At 46.1% G+C, this 18,851-nt stretch overlaps 1 protein-coding gene across 1 annotated transcript in view; it reads left to right on the top strand.

Annotated features, from left to right (window-relative positions):
• The window catches only part of Map1b (microtubule associated protein 1B), a 94,277-nt gene extending 75,917 nt beyond the window's left edge, over window positions 1–18,360 (top strand). The window contains exons 5-7 of the mRNA XM_075976226.1: window positions 2,233–8,725; window positions 12,196–12,434; window positions 13,920–18,360. Coding sequence (XP_075832341.1) covers window positions 2,233–8,725; window positions 12,196–12,434; window positions 13,920–14,075 — 6,888 coding nt within the window. The 3' untranslated portion in view covers window positions 14,076–18,360. The remainder of the gene's footprint in view (window positions 1–2,232; window positions 8,726–12,195; window positions 12,435–13,919) is intronic.
• Window positions 18,361–18,851: the final 491 nt, after the last annotated feature.

Below are 18,851 nucleotides of genomic sequence, written 5' to 3' on the forward strand. Positions count from 1 at the left end.
GTCAATTATTGGACAAGAAACCGTATTTTAAGATAAATAAATAAAATGGGGTAAGAAAAAAACTTCAAGGACCAATGAAATGGTTCCATGGGTAAAGGCGCTTACTACCACACCCTGTTGACCTGGGTTTGATTCCCCTCCTCACCTCTTCCCAGGATCACATGTTATAAAGAGAAAACCAGCTCCAGCAAGTTTCCCTCTGATCACCACACATACACTATGACAATACATACCCAATAAATGAACGAACGAATGAACGAATAAATGAATGAATGAATGCAATAAAAATGAAACCTTATTCATGCTTGCTTTGGTCTGTAAATAATCTGAACAAAGATTGCCCCAAGGATGGCTGACATTTATGAGAAATGACTTGACCAATGATGCCCTTTACCCCCAGGGATACTTGCCATTTGCTCTGTTAGTTTTCTTAGTTCCTAAAACAGTAGTTGATTCTTAAGAGTTGTATGAAACAGTATTAAGTCAAAGGAAAGCAGCAAAGCATTGCTATTTTGGTATTTTGTGACATCAGCTGTTACGCTCAGGATTGATAGTCTAACCAAACAATCCAATATAGGAAATCCTGCAGTTTAATAAGGGAAAGTTTGGCTTCTATACATTACTTCTGCATACTTAACTTCACACTCATAGCCTTGGAGTGATAGGATTCTGGAATTCATTGAGACAAGAAACCAAGGGCAAGGGGTCAGAACTGACGGCTGAAGACTGGCCATTTGTTTTGGCCCTGAGTCATTTGCATCTGGATGTAGCACCCTTGCATTTGAACCTTTGAACTGATGTGGGAGATTTACTGAAACAGAAGTTTGGAGCTTTTGGTATGATTTGCATTTGCTGAGCCAAGATCAAGAAACACATGTCCTAGATATTGAAAAAGAAAACTGTTTCCACAAACCATACTTGTTTTGGTCTTGATTCATATTTCTGTATTCCCTTCCTTGGGAAATAATATATGACATGTTGAAAAATGTTTAAGCCAAATGAGGTCTTGTTCACTGACAGCCAGCTTATTCAAAATCCTTTGAGATCATGGAGAGAGCCGAAAGTCTCACTTTGGATTTTTTTTTAATTTTTTTTCACCTTGGAGTTAAACTTAAATGGAGGAATGAATGTGGACACTGGTTTATATAATTGCCAGGCCACTTTGTTGTCATGGCTTCAGTTAAGAACGTTTGTATTTGCAGGGGATCTGCTGGGCCAGGCATTTAGTGAGTGTGGGTGCCTGAACCCAGCACTTTATTGTAGTGGCCAATTAATAACTTCCTGTCTCTTAGAGCAAAACAAACAAAACCAAAAAACAAACAAACAAACAAAAAGCCACTTTTTTTCTCCTGTGCCTGTTGAATTCTGAAAGGAGACAGCAAGAAACACACTATTATCTGAAGTCCTCAAATGCACCAGTCAGGCCCTTTTCACTAAATCCAGTGGGTTAAGAAAAGTAAGGTTTTATATTTTCATTAGTTCTTTGAGAGTTTTGTTCAATGTGTTTAGATCATATTCACCCGCTCATAACTCTCCCAGATCTGTCCCTTTCCCCTGCCAATTAACATTGTGTCCTCTGTTTTGTTTTCTTAAACCCACTTTCTCCGATTTATGCTGCCCATATATGATGTGTAGCGTACCACTAGGTATGACCAACCAAGGGCCACACCCCTAAAGAGAACTGGCAACCTCTTTTCTAGCAGCTCTCAATTGCAATAGCTTCTTAGCTAGCGGTAGGACTCCACACCTAACCTCCTTCCTATGCTGGCATTTTGTCTGGTTTAGGCTAAAGGTTTCTAAACCATGGTGAAATGAAGGATACAGCGTTCTCCTGTGATAGCCTGGAGTTTATTAATGAACATCTTTACATGACAACACACCCAGAGGCAGTAATCAGATGACTTCATAACTGCTGTGACGTAAGCGCCGATCACTCAGACAGTGCCCAGTTTTGGAACCTGAGCGGGGTTCTGGGGCAAGGACTTACAGGGAGAAGTTTCTAGAGCAGAGGTCAGGGGGTGGCAGAGGGTACGTAGGGGACTCATAACGGAGAGTGTCCACCTTCCGAACTGCAAGTTTATCAATATTTTAATCAGAGCTGTGACCAAATTGTTGATATTATCCCTATGTAAAGTCAGTGATTCTCCAGTAACTGATACAGATGGGAGTGATGGGTCAGTGATGATTGCCACTTAACCCTTTTCTTCCTTTCTTTCTTTTTGACAAACCCAGATTGGGGAGCTCCTGAGCACCACCCATCCTGCCAACAAAGCCAGCCTCACCCTCTTCTGCCCCGAGGAGGGAGACTGGAAGAACTCCAACCTCGACAGACACAACCTCCAAGACTTCATTAACATTAAGCTCAACTCAGCTTCTATCTTGCCAGAGATGGAGGGGCTTTCTGAGTTTACAGAGTATCTCTCTGAGTCTGTGGAAGTCCCTTCTCCCTTCGACATCCTGGAGCCGCCAACCTCGGGCGGCTTTCTCAAGCTCTCCAAACCCTGCTGTTACATTTTTCCAGGGGGCCGGGGTGATTCGGCCCTGTTTGCAGTGAACGGATTCAATATGCTCATCAACGGAGGATCAGAAAGAAAATCTTGCTTCTGGAAGCTCATTCGGCACTTGGACCGTGTGGACTCCATCCTGCTCACTCACATTGGTGATGACAACTTGCCCGGCATCAACAGCATGCTGCAGCGGAAGATTGCGGAGCTGGAAGAGGAACGGTCACAGGGTTCCACCAGCAACAGTGACTGGATGAAAAACCTCATCTCCCCTGACTTGGGGGTTGTGTTTCTCAACGTACCTGAAAATCTGAAAAACCCAGAGCCCAACATCAAGATGAAGAGGAGCATAGAAGAAGCTTGCTTCACCCTCCAGTATCTGAACAAACTGTCCATGAAACCAGAGCCTCTCTTTAGAAGCATAGGCAATACCATTGAGCCTGTTATCCTATTCCAGAAAATGGGAGTGGGCAAACTTGAGATGTACGTGCTTAACCCCGTCAAGAGTAGCAAGGAAATGCAATATTTTATGCAACAGTGGACAGGCACCAACAAAGACAAGGCTGAACTAATCCTGCCCAATGGTCAAGAAGTAGATATCCCAATTTCCTACTTAACTTCAGTCTCATCTTTGATTGTGTGGCACCCTGCCAACCCCGCTGAGAAAATTATCCGAGTTCTGTTTCCTGGAAATAGCACCCAATACAACATCCTGGAAGGACTAGAAAAACTCAAACACCTAGACTTCCTAAAGCAGCCACTGGCTACCCAGAAAGATCTCACTGGCCAGGTGCCCACCCCCACAGTAAAACAAGTCAAATTGAAACAGAGGGCTGACAGCCGAGAAAACCTGAAGCCGGCTACAAAACCAGTTCCCAGTAAATCAGTGAGGAAGGAGTCCAAAGAAGAAGCTCCTGAAGTCACAAAAGCTAGCCAAGTGGAAAAAACACCCAAAGTTGAAAGCAAAGAGAAAGTAATAGTGAAAAAAGACAAGCCGGTAAAGCCAGAAGCCAAACCTTCCGTGACAGAAAAGGAGGTGCCCAGCAAAGAGGAGCAGTCCCCTGTGAAAGCCGAGGTGGCAGAGAAGCAAGCCACTGAGAGCAAACCTAAAGTCACCAAAGAGAAAGTGGTCAAAAAAGAAATAAAGGCAAAACCCGAAGAAAAGAAAGAGGAGAAGGAGAAGCCCAAGAAAGAAGTGGCTAAAAAGGAAGACAAGACTCCGATCAAGAAAGACGAGAAACTGAAAAAGGAAGAGGTGAAAAAGGAGGTCAAAAAAGAGATCAAAAAAGAAGAGAAAAAAGAGCCGAAGAAAGAGGTTAAGAAGGAGACGCCCCTGAAGGAAGCCAAGAAGGAAGTGAAGAAAGAGGAAAAGAAAGAAGTTAAAAAGGAAGAGAAGGAACCCAAAAAGGAAATCAAGAAGATTTCCAAAGACATAAAGAAATCCACACCTGTGTCAGAAACAAAAAAACCAGCTGCATTAAAACCAAAAGTGGCGAAGAAGGAAGAGCCCACCAAGAAGGAGCCTGCTGCTGCTAGCAAGCTCAAGGACAAAGGCAAAGTTAAAGTCATTAAGAAGGAAGGCAAGACCACAGAGGCGGCTGCCACAGCCGTTGGCACTGCGGCCACCACGGCTGCTGCAGTAGCAGCGGCCGGAATAGCGGCCAGTGGCCCTGCCAAAGAACTCGAAGCCGAGAGGTCCCTTATGTCCTCCCCTGAGGATCTGACCAAGGACTTTGAGGAGCTAAAGGCTGAGGAGATTGACTTGGCGAAGGATATCAAGCCTCAGCTAGAGCTCATTGAAGACGAAGAGAAACTGAAGGAGACGGAGCCGGTGGAAGCCTACGTCATCCAGAAAGAGACCGAAGTCATCAAAGGCTCTGCTGAGTCACCTGATGAGGGGATCACTACCACCGAAGGGGAGGGAGAGTGTGAGCAAACCCCCGAGGAGCTGGAGCCAGTTGAGAAGCAGGGAGTGGAGGACATTGAGAAATTTGAAGATGAAGGAGCTGGTTTTGAAGAATCCTCAGAGGCCGGAGACTATGAAGAGAAGGCAGAGACTGAGGAGGCTGAGGAGCCAGAAGAGGATGGGGACGACAATGTGAGTGGGAGCGCCTCAAAGCACAGCCCCACAGAAGACGATGAAAGCGCCAAAGCTGAGGCGGACGCGCACATCAAGGAGAAGAGGGAGTCGGTGACCAGCGGTGATGACCGCGCAGAGGAAGACATGGATGAGGCGCTTGAGAAAGGAGAAGCCGAGCAGTCTGAGGAGGAGGGTGAAGAGGAGGACAAAGCAGAGGATGCCAGAGAGGAAGATTATGAGCCTGAAAAAGTGGAGGCTGAAGATTATGTGATGGCCGTGGTTGACAAGGCTGCAGAGGCCGGGGTTGCTGAGGAACAGTATGGATTCCTGAGCACGCCAACCAAGCAACCCGGAGCCCAGTCTCCTGGCCGAGAACCTGCCTCTTCAATTCATGACGAGACGCTCCCTGGAGGCTCCGAGAGTGAGGCCACCGCTTCTGATGAGGAGAATCGGGAAGACCAGCCCGAGGAATTCACTGCCACCTCTGGGTATACTCAGTCCACCATTGAGATATCTAGTGAGCCTACTCCAATGGATGAGATGTCTACTCCCCGCGACGTGATGAGTGATGAGACCAACAACGAGGAGACGGAGTCCCCATCTCAGGAGTTCGTAAACATTACCAAATATGAGTCTTCGCTGTATTCTCAGGAATACTCCAAACCCGTTGTTGCATCCTTCAATGGACTGTCAGAAGGGTCCAAAACAGATGCCACTGATGGCAAGGATTACAACGCTTCCGCCTCCACCATATCTCCACCTTCCTCCATGGAAGAAGACAAATTCAGCAAGTCCGCTCTGCGTGACGCTTACTGCTCAGAAGAGAAAGACGTGAAAGCCAGTGCCGTGCTGGACATCAAAGATGTTTCCGATGAGAGACTTAGCCCAACCAAGAGTCCATCCCTGAGTCCTTCTCCGCCGTCACCCATAGAGAAGACTCCCCTGGGTGAACGTAGCGTGAATTTCTCTCTGACACCCAATGAGATTAAAGTCTCCGCAGAAGCTGAAGTGACGTCAGTGTCTCCTGGAGTGACCCAAGCAGTAGTCGAAGAACACTGTGCCAGTCCTGAGGAGAAGACCTTGGAAGTAGCCTCACCGTCTCAGTCTGTGACCGGCAGTGCAGGCCACACACCTTACTACCAATCTCCCACTGATGAGAAGGCCAGCCACCTACCTCCCGAAGCCACTGAGAAGCCACAGGCAGTTCCAGTGAGTTTTGAATTCAGCGAGGCCAAAGATGAGCATGAGAGAGCTTCTGTAAGCCCCATGGACGAGCCTGTGCCTGACTCGGCGTCTCCTATTGAGAAAGTTCTGTCTCCTCTACGTAGCCCTCCTCTTATTGGATCTGAGTCTGCGTATGAAGACTTTCTCAGTGTTGATGGCAAGGCTCTTGGCAGAGGTACTGAAAGCCCCTTTGAAGGAGAGAATGGAAAGCAAGACTTCCCAGGCAAAGAAAGCCCAGTGTCTGACGTGACTTCCACTGGTCTTTACCAAGACAAACAGGAAGAGAAAAGCACAGGCTTCATACCGATAAAGGAAGACTTCGGTCCAGAAAAGAAAACCAGTGATGTTGAAATCATGGGTTCTCAATCAGCTCTGGCTTTGGATGAAAGGAAATTGGGAGGAGATGTTTCTCCAACACAAATAGATGTCAGTCAGTTTGGTTCTTTCAAAGAAGACACCAAGATGTCCATCTCAGAAGGCACTGTATCAGACAAATCAGCCACTCCCGTGGATGAGGGCGTGGCAGAAGACACTTACTCTCACATGGAGGGTGTGGCCTCGGTCTCTACTGCCTCTGTGGCCACCAGCTCATTCCCAGAGCCAACCACAGATGACGTGTCTCCTTCTCTCCATGCTGAAGTGGGCTCCCCGCATTCCACAGAAGTAGACGACTCCCTGTCAGTATCTGTTGTGCAAACACCTACCACTTTCCAGGAAACGGAAATGTCTCCGTCTAAAGAAGAGTGCCCAAGACCGATGTCGATTTCTCCTCCAGACTTCTCCCCTAAGACCGCCAAGTCCAGGACACCAGTTCAAGATCACCGATCTGAACAGTCTTCGATGTCTATTGAATTTGGCCAGGAATCGCCGGAGCACTCCCTTGCTATGGACTTTAGTAGGCAGTCTCCAGATCACCCTGCTGCGGGTGCGAGTATGCTTCATATCACTGAAAATGGGCCGACGGAAGTGGACTATAGTCCTTCTGACATCCAGGACTCCAGCTTGTCCCACAAGATCCCACCGACGGAGGAGCCGTCCTACACCCAAGATAACGATCTGTCTGAGCTCATCTCTGTATCTCAGGTGGAGGCTTCCCCATCCACCTCGTCTGCTCACACCCCTTCTCAGATAGCCTCTCCTCTTCAGGAAGACACTCTTTCTGATGTTGTCCCTCCCAGAGATATGGCCTTATATGCCTCACTCACCTCCGAGAAAGTGCAAAGTCTAGAAGGAGAGAAGCTCTCTCCCAAGTCCGATATTTCTCCACTCACCCCCCGGGAGTCCTCACCTTTGTATTCACCTGGCTTTTCCGATTCTACTTCTGCCGCTGCAGAGAATGCAGCAGGCCGCCAAACCGCCTCCCCACCCATGGATGCTGCCTCTGCAGAGCCCTATGGCTTCCGTGCCTCAATGCTGTTTGATACAATGCAGCATCATCTGGCCTTGGATAGAGACTTGAGCACATCTAGCGTGGAGAAGGACAGTGGAGGGAAGACACCCGGTGACTTCAACTATGCCTATCAAAAGCCCGAGGAAACCACCAGATCCCCAGATGAAGAAGATTATGACTATGAATCGTATGAGAAAACCTCCCGGACCCCTGACGTGGGTAGCTACTACTATGAGAAGACAGAGAGAACCGTGAAATCCCCATGTGACAGTGGATACTCCTATGAGACCACTGAGAAGACCACCAAGCCCTCAGAAGATGGTGGCTACGCCTGTGAAATTACTGAGAAAACCACGAGGACCCCTGAAGAGGGTGGGTATTCGTATGAGATCAGCGAGAAGACAACACGGACCCCTGAAGTGAGTGGCTACACCTATGAAAAGACGGAGAGATCTAGAAGGCTCCTAGATGACATTAGTAATGGCTATGACGACTCTGAGGATGGTGGCCATACACTTGGAGACTGTAGCTACTCCTATGAAACCACTGAGAAAATCAGCAGCTTTCCTGAGTCGGAAAGCTATTCCTACGAGACGTCTATGAAAACAACACGGAGTCCAGATACCTCCACATACTGTTACGAGACCATGGAGAAAATCACCAAAACCCCACAGGCATCCTCATATTCCTACGAGACTTCAGACCGATGCTATTCCACAGAAAAGAAGTCCCCCTCAGAGGCGCGCCAGGATGTCGATTTATGCCTCGTGACCTCCTGTGAGTACAAGCATCCCAAGACGGAGCTCTCACCTTCCTTCATTAATCCAAATCCTCTCGAGTGGTTTGCCAGCGAAGAGTCCGCTGAAGATCCTGAGAAGCCCCTCACTCAGTCGGGAGGAGCCCCTCCACCGTCAGGAGGAAAGCAACAGAGCCGGCAATGCGACGAAACTCCACCCACCTCCGTCAGTGAGTCAGCCCCATCCCAGACCGACTCTGATGTTCCCCCAGAGACGGAAGAGTGCCCCTCCATCACAGCTGATGCCAACATTGACTCTGAAGATGAGTCAGAAACCATCCCCACCGACAAAACGGTCACATACAAACACATGGACCCACCTCCAGCCCCCATGCAAGACCGAAGCCCTTCTCCTCGCCACCCTGATGTGTCCATGGTGGACCCAGAGGCCTTGGCCATTGAACAGAACCTAGGCAAAGCTCTGAAGAAGGACCTAAAAGAGAAGACGAAAACCAAGAAGCCAGGCACGAAAACCAAGTCTTCTTCTCCCGTGAAGAAGGCTGATGGGAAGTCCAAGCCCTTGGCAGCGTCCCCCAAACCAGGAGCTTTGAAGGAATCCTCTGACAAGGTGTCCAGAGTGGCTTCTCCCAAGAAGAAAGAATCCGTGGAAAAGGCTACGAAGACCACCACCACCCCCGAGGTCAAAGCCACTCGTGGGGAAGAGAAAGACAAGGAGACTAAGAATGCTGCAAACGCCTCTGCGTCCAAGTCAGTGAAGACCGCAACAGCAGGTGCGTGGGCGTGACCGCAACAGCAGGGGCGTGGGCGTGTCCCTTTACAGACCACGGGCTGCCTTAAGGCTTGAAACCGGTCTGCTTCTCTGTTTGGCGTTTTGCTGGGGGGACCAGGGAGCAGGGACTGATGCTTCACCTTCCCTCTGCCTTCCTCTTCTGCCTAAAGGTACATACATCTCTTGGCCCACTGTGGCTCCCAGGCTTAGAGAAAGCAGAGTATACAGCCCATTGCTGCTGGGATCCATCAGGTGGGATTGCTGGGTTGGTATCGTTCTGCCCACAGCTGCAGGCCTATTGCAAACCTTCAGAAGTAAGGATATATGTCTCAGACTGTTCAGGGAGACTTTAGGCACACTGGCCCTAAAATCACACTGAGGTAATAAGCCAGGATCTCCCAAAGGCCTATAGCAAACCAGAGGTTTCCCAGCAAACTTGGAACGTTCAGTCTAGACAAAATATTTATTTCTTATGAAACATTTTTAAGTGTAAAATTGTAAAAATCTACACCTTTTTTTAAAAAAAAAGTCATAATTTGGGCAGTCTGTGCCCACTGAAAACATCTGCTGTGTTTTCTTAGCTGCTCACGAACTGTGTTATTCCAGTTGACCGATAGTGTCCAGTGCAGACAGGAGGACACATTAAAGGCTGTTTCTTCTTCTGTTACGGTCTCACTAACAGTACTTTTTCAGACTCAACAGGAGCTAAGTAGAGATATCTGAGGGCTCCCGATTGCCACTGATACACAGCCTTCTTCATTTCTTAGCGGTGACTTGAGGCTTGCATGCCTTAGCGCCCTAGCTGGTTTTGATCTTGTGATCCTACAGCCTCAACCTCTTGTTCTGGGATCGCAGGAGTGCCCCACCAGAAGTTGTGTGAGCAGGCTTTTGACAGAATGACTGCTTGGCAGCACGGTTAACATCTATAGAAATACACTTGGTTTCCTTTACCTAATTACCCAGAGATCTTCATTCACAAAGCAGTATGCATTTATCCGAATGTGTAAAACAAAAACTTACTTTACGCATTTCCTTAATATATGAGGGAAAAAATTTAAGAGAACAGCTTCTGGGGCTTTGAACTTAGGACATATTAATAACAGCCGTGGGTTTTTATTTTATGTTGACATCAGGTTTTGTCAGGCTTGGCATTTATATGAGTCACGTAGAAAACAAACTGAATTTGCTCATGATCAGATTAAACATTAAACCACCAGGTAATCAACTCCCTGTTTTAGAAGAGTTGACAACTGTCTTATACTTAGGAGAAAGCATGGAATTCATCTAAACAGGATCTAAATACGTGTAAAAGAAAAAAAAAACAGCTGAAATTTGCCAAAACGCTAGCTCATGCAGGTGATGAATTGTTTTGTCTTTTGATCTTTAAAGAGGTAAAGACGGTGCAGTTGAGATAGCTTGGTGGGTAAAAGCACTTGCCAAACAAGCCTGACGACCCGAGTTCAAACTCTGGGTGCCCGTGGGGAGCATTGTCCCCTGTGATCCCCACGTGTATTCTGACATGCGTGTACCCCGCACTCATTCACACTCAGATTTCTAAAGCAGGCAAAATGAATCCTAAATTGACTTTAAAAGCAAACCTGGGTGGACAGGTGTTAGCTTTGATGGTTGGGGTATTTGTGTGAAGCACTCGCTGTGTGATGATAAAGGTTTTCACAGTCAAGGGAAAATTGTAGACGTTGTTGGCTGCTGATTCATTATGTAATAGAAGACGACTCTGAGCACGTGGTCCTCCCCTTGCCACTGCCCAGGTTCTGTGGTTGTAGGTGTGTGCTACCACAGCTGGCGTGTAAGGCAGAATTTCTTAGGGGGTCCTCAGATGGATATGTTGAGGGTTTTTAGTGCAGAGTCTGTCTGTCTGTCTGTCTGCCTCTCTCTCTCTCTCTCTCTCTCTCTCACACACACACACACACACACACACACACACACACACACACACACACACGGTCTTCCAACCTGTTTATAAAATGAGTTCGCTTATCTAAATATGAGTCTGGACCATTCTCACCATCTCCTACCCGATCCCCTCATCCCCGCAAAGTAGAATGGGATAGTTGATGGGATTCACTAGTTGTTATGACTTTGGGATGGCAGTTTTTAAACTTCTCACGGAGAAAGGAAAGAATCACCATACAGAATCTAGCCATTTTAAATGGCTTCGCCACCGCGTCTAAGCCCCTATCGTTTGAACGAGCTGGTGAGAGCAGATAGCGCTGTCCAGGCCCTGTAACTGTTAGCCCAGACTCTAATGAGGCCTGTGTCACCGAGCATCTGAGATGACTCTGATTATGTGGCAGAGAGCAGCACGGCCAACCCAGGCTGTTCCTTCCTTCTACCAGTGTCTTCAGAACCAAACAGGGGTGCCCAGACACTTTGGGGGCTCATCCAAACTTTGGCTTTCCCCAGCTCTTTCTGATTTAGGCTGGGAATTTTGACTGTCAGGTGTTTCCCTAGATTTACCTGGCCTGGCTGGTTAGCTAAAGCCTAGTCTTTCTGGACCCTCTTTTGCCAATGGCCTGTATCCAGCCCTGTCTAGGGAGAGACATTTCTATTGTCTAAGAACAGTGGGCTAGCTCATCACTTACTGGGTAAGCTTGGGGTGCAAAGGATCATATGGGGTCAAGGTCTAAACTACTTCCTGTTAGGGAATCCCAGTGAACTGTGGGTAAATTACTTTTAAGAGACCCTAAAAAGGATTATTAAGGTCACTAAACTATGGTTTGCTAAATATGAATGGTTCCTTTGGATTTTTAAAATGTTTATTAATTAATGCTTCTTAAAGTCTTTGCCTTTTGACCAAAAAATTTTTATACAACCCTGGGTATCCAGGCATATAAATCGGTATGCAAATCAAATATTTACTGATACGAATACATCTAGCCATCAAACATTCTAGCACAAGCCAATCAAGACTCACTTGATACTTACATGCTGAGACGATGGTAGGAAACTATGAAAAGTCTGTCTTTCCATAGCTAAACTGCTATATTTCTATACGAGCAGTGTGTTTCGTTACCATTACCACCACACCATACACTTTGTTCCAGAACCAAGGCTGCAGGTGAAGTTGTGTGGAAAAAGTTGTTATTGATACATCCATGTCTGGTTGTTCAATCCATGTGGCATCAGAACCCATGGTTTAAGCCACCGTCTTATAGAGCTTTTCAAATTAAAATGCACATTCGTAGATCCTTGGGTGGAGAGTGCTACTATCTAGTTCCTTCTGAAAAACCCTGAAACTCTTTTTACTTCCTAATGGGTTGTCTGTAAAAGGGAAGCCATCTCATCCTCAATTTTTCTTATGGAGATGATAAACAACTATGGTACCTTTTGTCAAATCCCTATGGGAATACTCCCAGCCTTTCCATGTCCCAGAGGACCCAGCTGGGGACAAGTGGATGTATTTGGTGTCTTCACACTGCTATGACCCTTGCTTTGTCTTTGTTACCAAAGGCCCGGGAACCACTAAGACGGCCAAGTCATCCACCGTGCCTCCAGGCCTTCCCGTGTATCTGGACCTGTGCTATATCCCCAACCACAGCAACAGTAAGAATGTTGACGTGGAATTTTTCAAGAGAGTGAGGTCATCTTACTACGTGGTGAGTGGGAACGACCCTGCCGCCGAGGAGCCCAGCCGGGCTGTCCTGGATGCCTTGTTGGAAGGGAAGGCTCAGTGGGGAAGCAACATGCAGGTAAGAGCACAAGGCTCCCAATCTGAGCTGCGTTTGAACTAGGTCTAGAGGCAAAGAGATAGAAGCATGTTTGAATGGGCATTGTTGTGATTGTGGGTCCACGCATGAGCCTTCTAAGTGTCACCTGTGAAATGTACTTACTGCACAGAAAGTCAGTTTGACATACAGAAGATAGCCCGAAGTAGAATTCTTTGTTTGTTTTATTGAGACCGGGTTTTTCTTTGTAATACCTCTAGCTGTCCTGGAACTCACTTTATACACCAGGCTGGCCTTGAACTCACAGAGATCCGCCAGCCTCTGCCTCCTGAATGCTGGGATTAAAGTTGTGTGCTACCATGCCCGACCCACAGTAAATTTGAGAGGCCCACTAGCAGCGGCAGTGGAAGAGAACCACTTCACCTAAGACAGAGCTCAGGTGTCTGTAAGGTGACCTAAGAAGAACTGGTTCCTCCTCCAGCACGTTGAGTGTTGTGCGTGTGAATCGGAGTTGTCCCGTAGCTGTGGAATTGCTGCTAAGGAATTGTTTTTACTTATTGGTGTTTATTAGTTAGTAGACTAACTGGGAGCAAGGTCATTAGGCCAGGGACATGGGGAGCCAGCCTCCAGGTGGAGTTCCAGAGTGGTGCCATTGTTCCTTCAACTCCAGACCCTCAGGTCTGGCCGTGAAGCATCCACTCTGTGTTTCTATTGGGCTGTGATTACTGGTTATCTGATTTGTGTTTCTTTGCATATAATCACCTAGCAACCTGTATTCGCATCTTAGATAAGATTAATTGATAATATTCCCATAGTATTCACATGAGAAGCACCAACCAATCAGCACCCTACTCTTATATCGCACGGTCTTTGTTTTCAGGCCAACGGGTGGGCTTCTGAGAGTTGGAGCTGCAATAACTAAACCTTCTTGTGTTGAATGTGGAGTATAGTCTATACAATATTCCCCCCATGTTAAGGGAAATATGAGAAGCTGTACCTAATCCAAACACTTCTTAGTACTACAGCATTGAAAAAAATCAGCAGTGACCTTTAATCCCAGCACTTGGGAGGCAGAGGCAGGGGGATCTCCTTGAATGTGAGACCAGCCTTGTCTACAGAGGGAGTTCCAGGACAGCCAGGGCTACACAGAGAAACCCTATCTTGGAAAACAAAGACAAAAGAAGGAAAGAAGGAAGGAAGAAAGGAAGGAAGGGAGGGAGGGAGGGAGGGAGGGAGGAAGGAAGGAAGACCAACAGTGAAATTGGGCCGAGTGAACCGACAAGTCTCTATCTAACTGATTGCGATTCTCCCTTCCATCCCCTCCCCTCAATGAAGCAAACCTTTTGATTTTTACAGTTGAAGACTTCATTTGTGTTTTGTTTTGTTTTTCTGGGAAAACAGCATTTTTCTTTTGTCCCCTTCTTCAATGACCCAACTACCACCTTGCTCTTGGTTTTACTTCTGGCATCTCTCTGACCTTTAAATGTCTCCTTTTCTCCCCCTCCGCAGGTGACGCTGATCCCAACACACGACTCAGAGGTGATGAGGGAATGGTACCAGGAGACCCACGAGAAGCAGCAAGACCTCAACATCATGGTTTTAGCAAGCAGCAGTACAGTGGTCATGCAGGACGAGTCCTTCCCTGCATGCAAGATAGAACTGTAGAAACCGCAGCCGGCCACACCACAGGATGTGAACTTTGTTTCCAGAAATTCTTGAATTTGAAACTACCTTTTCTAAAACGTCCATTCATCTAATTAAGTCACTGAACAATTACCTGCCAAATGCTATACTGTGTCACGGTGATGCCAGTCACTAATACTTCTCAATTTTTGCTGATCGCTAAGGGAAGTAACCATATTCCCACAATAGGATTCAAGTTACTGCAAAATTACCTACCCCCGTTCATCTCTGCTGAACATTTGGAAGCCACGCACTCGTGCACCCAACTGACTTCTGCTAGGTATTGGCATTTGTCTTAGAGAGAGAAAGAGAGGGAAAGAGAGGCAGAGGGAGGGGAGGGAGAGAGGGGGGAGCGAGGGACATAGAGAATGCAGGAGAGAGAGAATGAGAGAGAAAGAATGAGAAAGAAAAAGGATGCAAGAGAAGGAGATGTCACGGTGGAGAGTTCTGATGTGATGCCCAGGGAGAAAGAGTGGGCAGGATGGGGTATTCAGAAGACACCAGCAACTAGGTCTGCATTTTCTCTGACAGCAGCTATGGTGTGGTCTACACTGGCGAAGTTTTCATGTTCATCAGAGTCATCAGAAAGAGTCTTAATCTCCTAGAGCACGTTTCTAAGGAACAAAAAAGAATGGAGCCTGTTATGAGGGCATGAGATTTTTCACGCCTTAATCAAATGCCTTTACTCTAAAGGCTGCCCAGGGCATCATGTAGCAAATGTAGCCTGGACGTGCGAGTGGCTTGAGCCCCATTCAGAACTCTCAGACTTTCCCAACACTATGAGTAGGTCTATCTAAGGCATGCTCCCAGCATTTGTCCACCCACTTAGTCCACACCAAGTCAACCTGCATGCAGCAACACCCAAGTCCACCCCGGTTATTAACTGAAGCAAATACCAAAGCAGTTGGGAGTACATACGGGAGACATTTTGCCTTAGGAACTGACTTGAATGTACAGACTCCTGACGCACTTATTTTTTAACGTGAGACAGCAAGTTTTTAAAACGCCCACGTAGGATTGTAGATACTCTGGGTAAAGGAGCGTGTGGGGAGGGAAGGTACTAGAAGCTCATCTGATTGGTCCAACAGTTTAGTGCTGAGTCATGCTTGTTGAAAGCCACCAGTTCTGATGCACTCTGTGGTCCCTCAGCCAAGCGCCTGGCATTTCCCCCTGCTTCTTTAACTGCTTCAAGTTCAAGATGGAAATGGCTTCTGTGATCAAAGCTGGGCGCGCAGTGAATCTTACGGTGGAAGAGGTTCCCAGCAAGTGTACAGTATTTGCCTCTCTTTGTCTTGCATTGGCCATTTTAATTTGCCATTAATTTCAACACAATTATGGGAACACGTGTACAGAAGATTTTTTTTAAGATACCTGAGATGTTTTCATAAATGAACTTTTTAATGTTTTCATTTACAGGAAAATGCAAAGAAAAATTTCAAGTGATGGTCTTTTTTTTATTTTAAATGTTTTATAAGACAAAAATTGAAGTTTTTTTTTTGAGGTTCTGGCAAGATTTGAAGTCTGATATTGAAGTCATAATATTTATTAAAACCTCTAACTACCAGAAATGGTGATACCTCCCAGCCTTTGACTCTCGTATCATGAAAGTCTGAGTCTGTTCTGTTTGAGAGTGGGTGGATGGCAGGGTAGGCTGTTGGTTAGGGCCTTAAGTTCATCACCCAATGCTGTCCCACCTACTCCTTTCGAGACTGTCCACCATGAGGTTAAAAGAGCCAAGTTCAGAAGAACCCTAGCACCGATTCGCTTGGGGCTTTCTTTTCTGGAAAACATTCAATGAAAGAAACAATGGATTGAAAACGAATGAATTCCCAAGTCCTAAGTGCACCATGTAGAGTTCAGATACGATGTCCGTCATTGTCATCACTGAGGCGTGAACCTGTGAAGCCAGATCCTGATTTAACTGATGCCGTCTCAAGTGGCAGATCCACGTGCCAGGGTTCCAAGGTGGCACGCTTCTCAGTGACAGCTGCGCTGTGCCCTGTCACACGACATTTCCTGCAGACTCTCAAGATCTACGGAGTAGTGAACAATGACCTCATTTTATTTTCTATGTTAGTTATTTATTTCAGAATTTACATTTTAGTTTATTTTCGTCTGTGAAGTATATGTTTCGCACTGCTACGACTCTGAGGGTTTAAACAATGCTTCTCCGGGGTCCCCTCACTGAGGACCCGTGCAGTCTACTTAATGCTGTGAATCACATTTTCCAAATGTTTAATTTTTTAAAGAAAATTAATATTCTATTTTTGTTAGGTGTCTCTAGGAATGCAGTTTTTATTTATTTCTTTCGGACCCATAGAAGTAACACATTAAAGGTACAGAACTGTCATATATGACGGAAAAGTCATTGTGATGAAAACAGACTTCATTGACTATAAACTCATTTGCTTCACACTTCATGAAACAAGCGGAATACATGCAAATTAGATAATTAATGGTACCTCTTGGGTTGGTCCGCATAACACGCGAGAAAAGAAGCAGCGTCTTAGTCTTCTTGCCGAATCCAGACCTCTGATTGACTTTTTAGAGATGGAGTTACTTTCCTGTTTCCCGAATTAAACTTATTTAGCCTACATATTATTTTGTTTTAAAAATATAAATATCCAAGAAGAGCCATAGCCAGCCTTCAGTTATAACCACTCTCTCCCACACTTGTTATTTCTACAGAATTTAACAGGGACAATACTTCTCAAAACTGTCACCGATCCACTGACTTCGATTTCCTACACAATCTTGCAGCACCCTCCTGCACCCCCCGTTCTCAGTGATGACCGTGGAGCCGAGGACACCAGGGTGAACTACATTTGCGTACAGGTGACTCCTGATGTCCCAGGCACCTCTCCTACCTGTGTGGCTAATCTGACTTTACTAGTTCCATACATACACAATTAGTTTAGAAGTAGCCATCACAATGGACCATGTACATTTGTGGTGAAAGCTAAGAACCGACACAGACTTTTAGAAGATTTGTGCATATGATTCTTAATCCGATTGTATAGATTGAATATTTGAGGGGAAGGGATTTCCACCCTCTTTAAATGACGGGATTCTATTGAGCTAGCGCTCCTGATCATGACCTTTTCGGTAGTGTTTGTAAACAAAATTCCACAGCGACTAAATCTTAGAGATAACCCTCCATTTCAATTTTAACCAATTCTGTCCTCTTTTTCCAAACCCCAACCCCCATGCATGCTTTCTCAGTCTTGTGGTGGGACTGGATACAGTGACGGACCCCTCACCCCAAACACCATTTTCCATGGAATTCAAAAGAAAAAAAAAGTTTTTTTTCTTAACGTTACATATCTTAGTGAATGGTTTCCCCCAGTGTCTATGGATGTTTTAAGTGTTTCCAATAGCTTATGAAATTTAGGAGCCTTCTAATACTTATTTTATGAATTTAATTATTTGCTAATGGAAATTTTACCACCTTCCATTTCTGTTACCAATCTCAGCTCCTGGCAGCATCGCTACAATTCTGGAGTTGCTTTTCTTGCCTCTTCTGTCTCGTGTCACAAGAGGCTCCTGCTCGGCAATGGTACTTGTAAGTTAGGATAAAGACTTCTCTTTCTGTTTTCCTTTTGTACTTCAGATTTAGGAGAAAAAGATTCTGTTTTAGTGCGAAAGGAACTGTGAGCTTTTCTCATTTAACCGGCTGAACACCACATCCAAAGCAGCCTAGGGATGAGCGCCGCTTTGATAGCAATTAGGTTTTCTTCACCTGGTGTGCAAATGATCCACTATTTCAAAACAAAACAAAAAAACTGTGACTTTATGAATTCATTTCAAAGGCAGCATCAAAAACTGAAAAGGAAGAAAAACGACAACAGTTAAGAACTGGCTTCTCCGCGCGCATGCGTGGAGCTCCTGACCCGGGAGCCCTGAGGAAGTGACTGCTCAGCTGCCCTCACCCCAGCGACTTTGGAGTCTTGCTTTCCCGCACCGCAGGCAGCGCGCAGTCCTGAGTCCCCCGCTGTGGAGAAGCAGCTCGCTCCTCTCTCTTGTTCTGAATGGTGTTTGTGTCGGTCTGCAGCTGTGTATGGTATTATGTCTTCTAATCCTGCATCATTCCATCCTATCCAGTCATATCTAATGTAGAAAATTAGTTTCCAGTGAAAGTAATATGTAGTGCTTTTATGATATTTGTGTGCAATATCCCCTCTTCCACTGAGGATATTTGATGTAAAGGAAAAAAAAATCAAAAAAACAGAAACTCTGTTCCACAATAAAATACAAAGTGGCAAAAGTTCACTCGTGTGCTGAGACGTCTTTGGCTTCCATAGCACCATGATCGGGCATTTCATGGTGGGCTCCCTGTCTATGGTCCCTAGCTCCTCAGGGGAGGGCTTTGTGCCCACAAGGAAGAGGCTTCTGAATATGAATTTTGTAATCGAGTGGGCATTTGACGACAGGTGAAGCCCAGCCTGGGAAACATGCACCCCAGCAGTGCCCAGCACACTGGAGCACAATACACAGTGGATAACTTCGGAGAGCATTTTAAGGGTTAGTATTTTGAACTCTAGCAATGAAGAAATTTTTAAAAAATGCCTTCATAACAGTAGGTAATCAAAAAAATAGTTTCTGAGCCGGGTGGTGGTGGAGCACGCCTTTAATCCCAGCACTCGGGAGGCAGAGGCAGGCAGATCTCTGGGAGTTTGAGGCCAGCCTGGTCTACAAGAGCTAGTCCCGGGACAGGCACCAAAGCTACAGAGAAACCCTGTCTCGAAAAAAAAAATAGTT

The sequence above is a fragment of the Microtus pennsylvanicus genome, chromosome 6 (genome assembly GCF_037038515.1).
Source record: "Microtus pennsylvanicus isolate mMicPen1 chromosome 6, mMicPen1.hap1, whole genome shotgun sequence".
NCBI classification, from domain to species: domain Eukaryota; kingdom Metazoa; phylum Chordata; class Mammalia; order Rodentia; family Cricetidae; genus Microtus; species Microtus pennsylvanicus.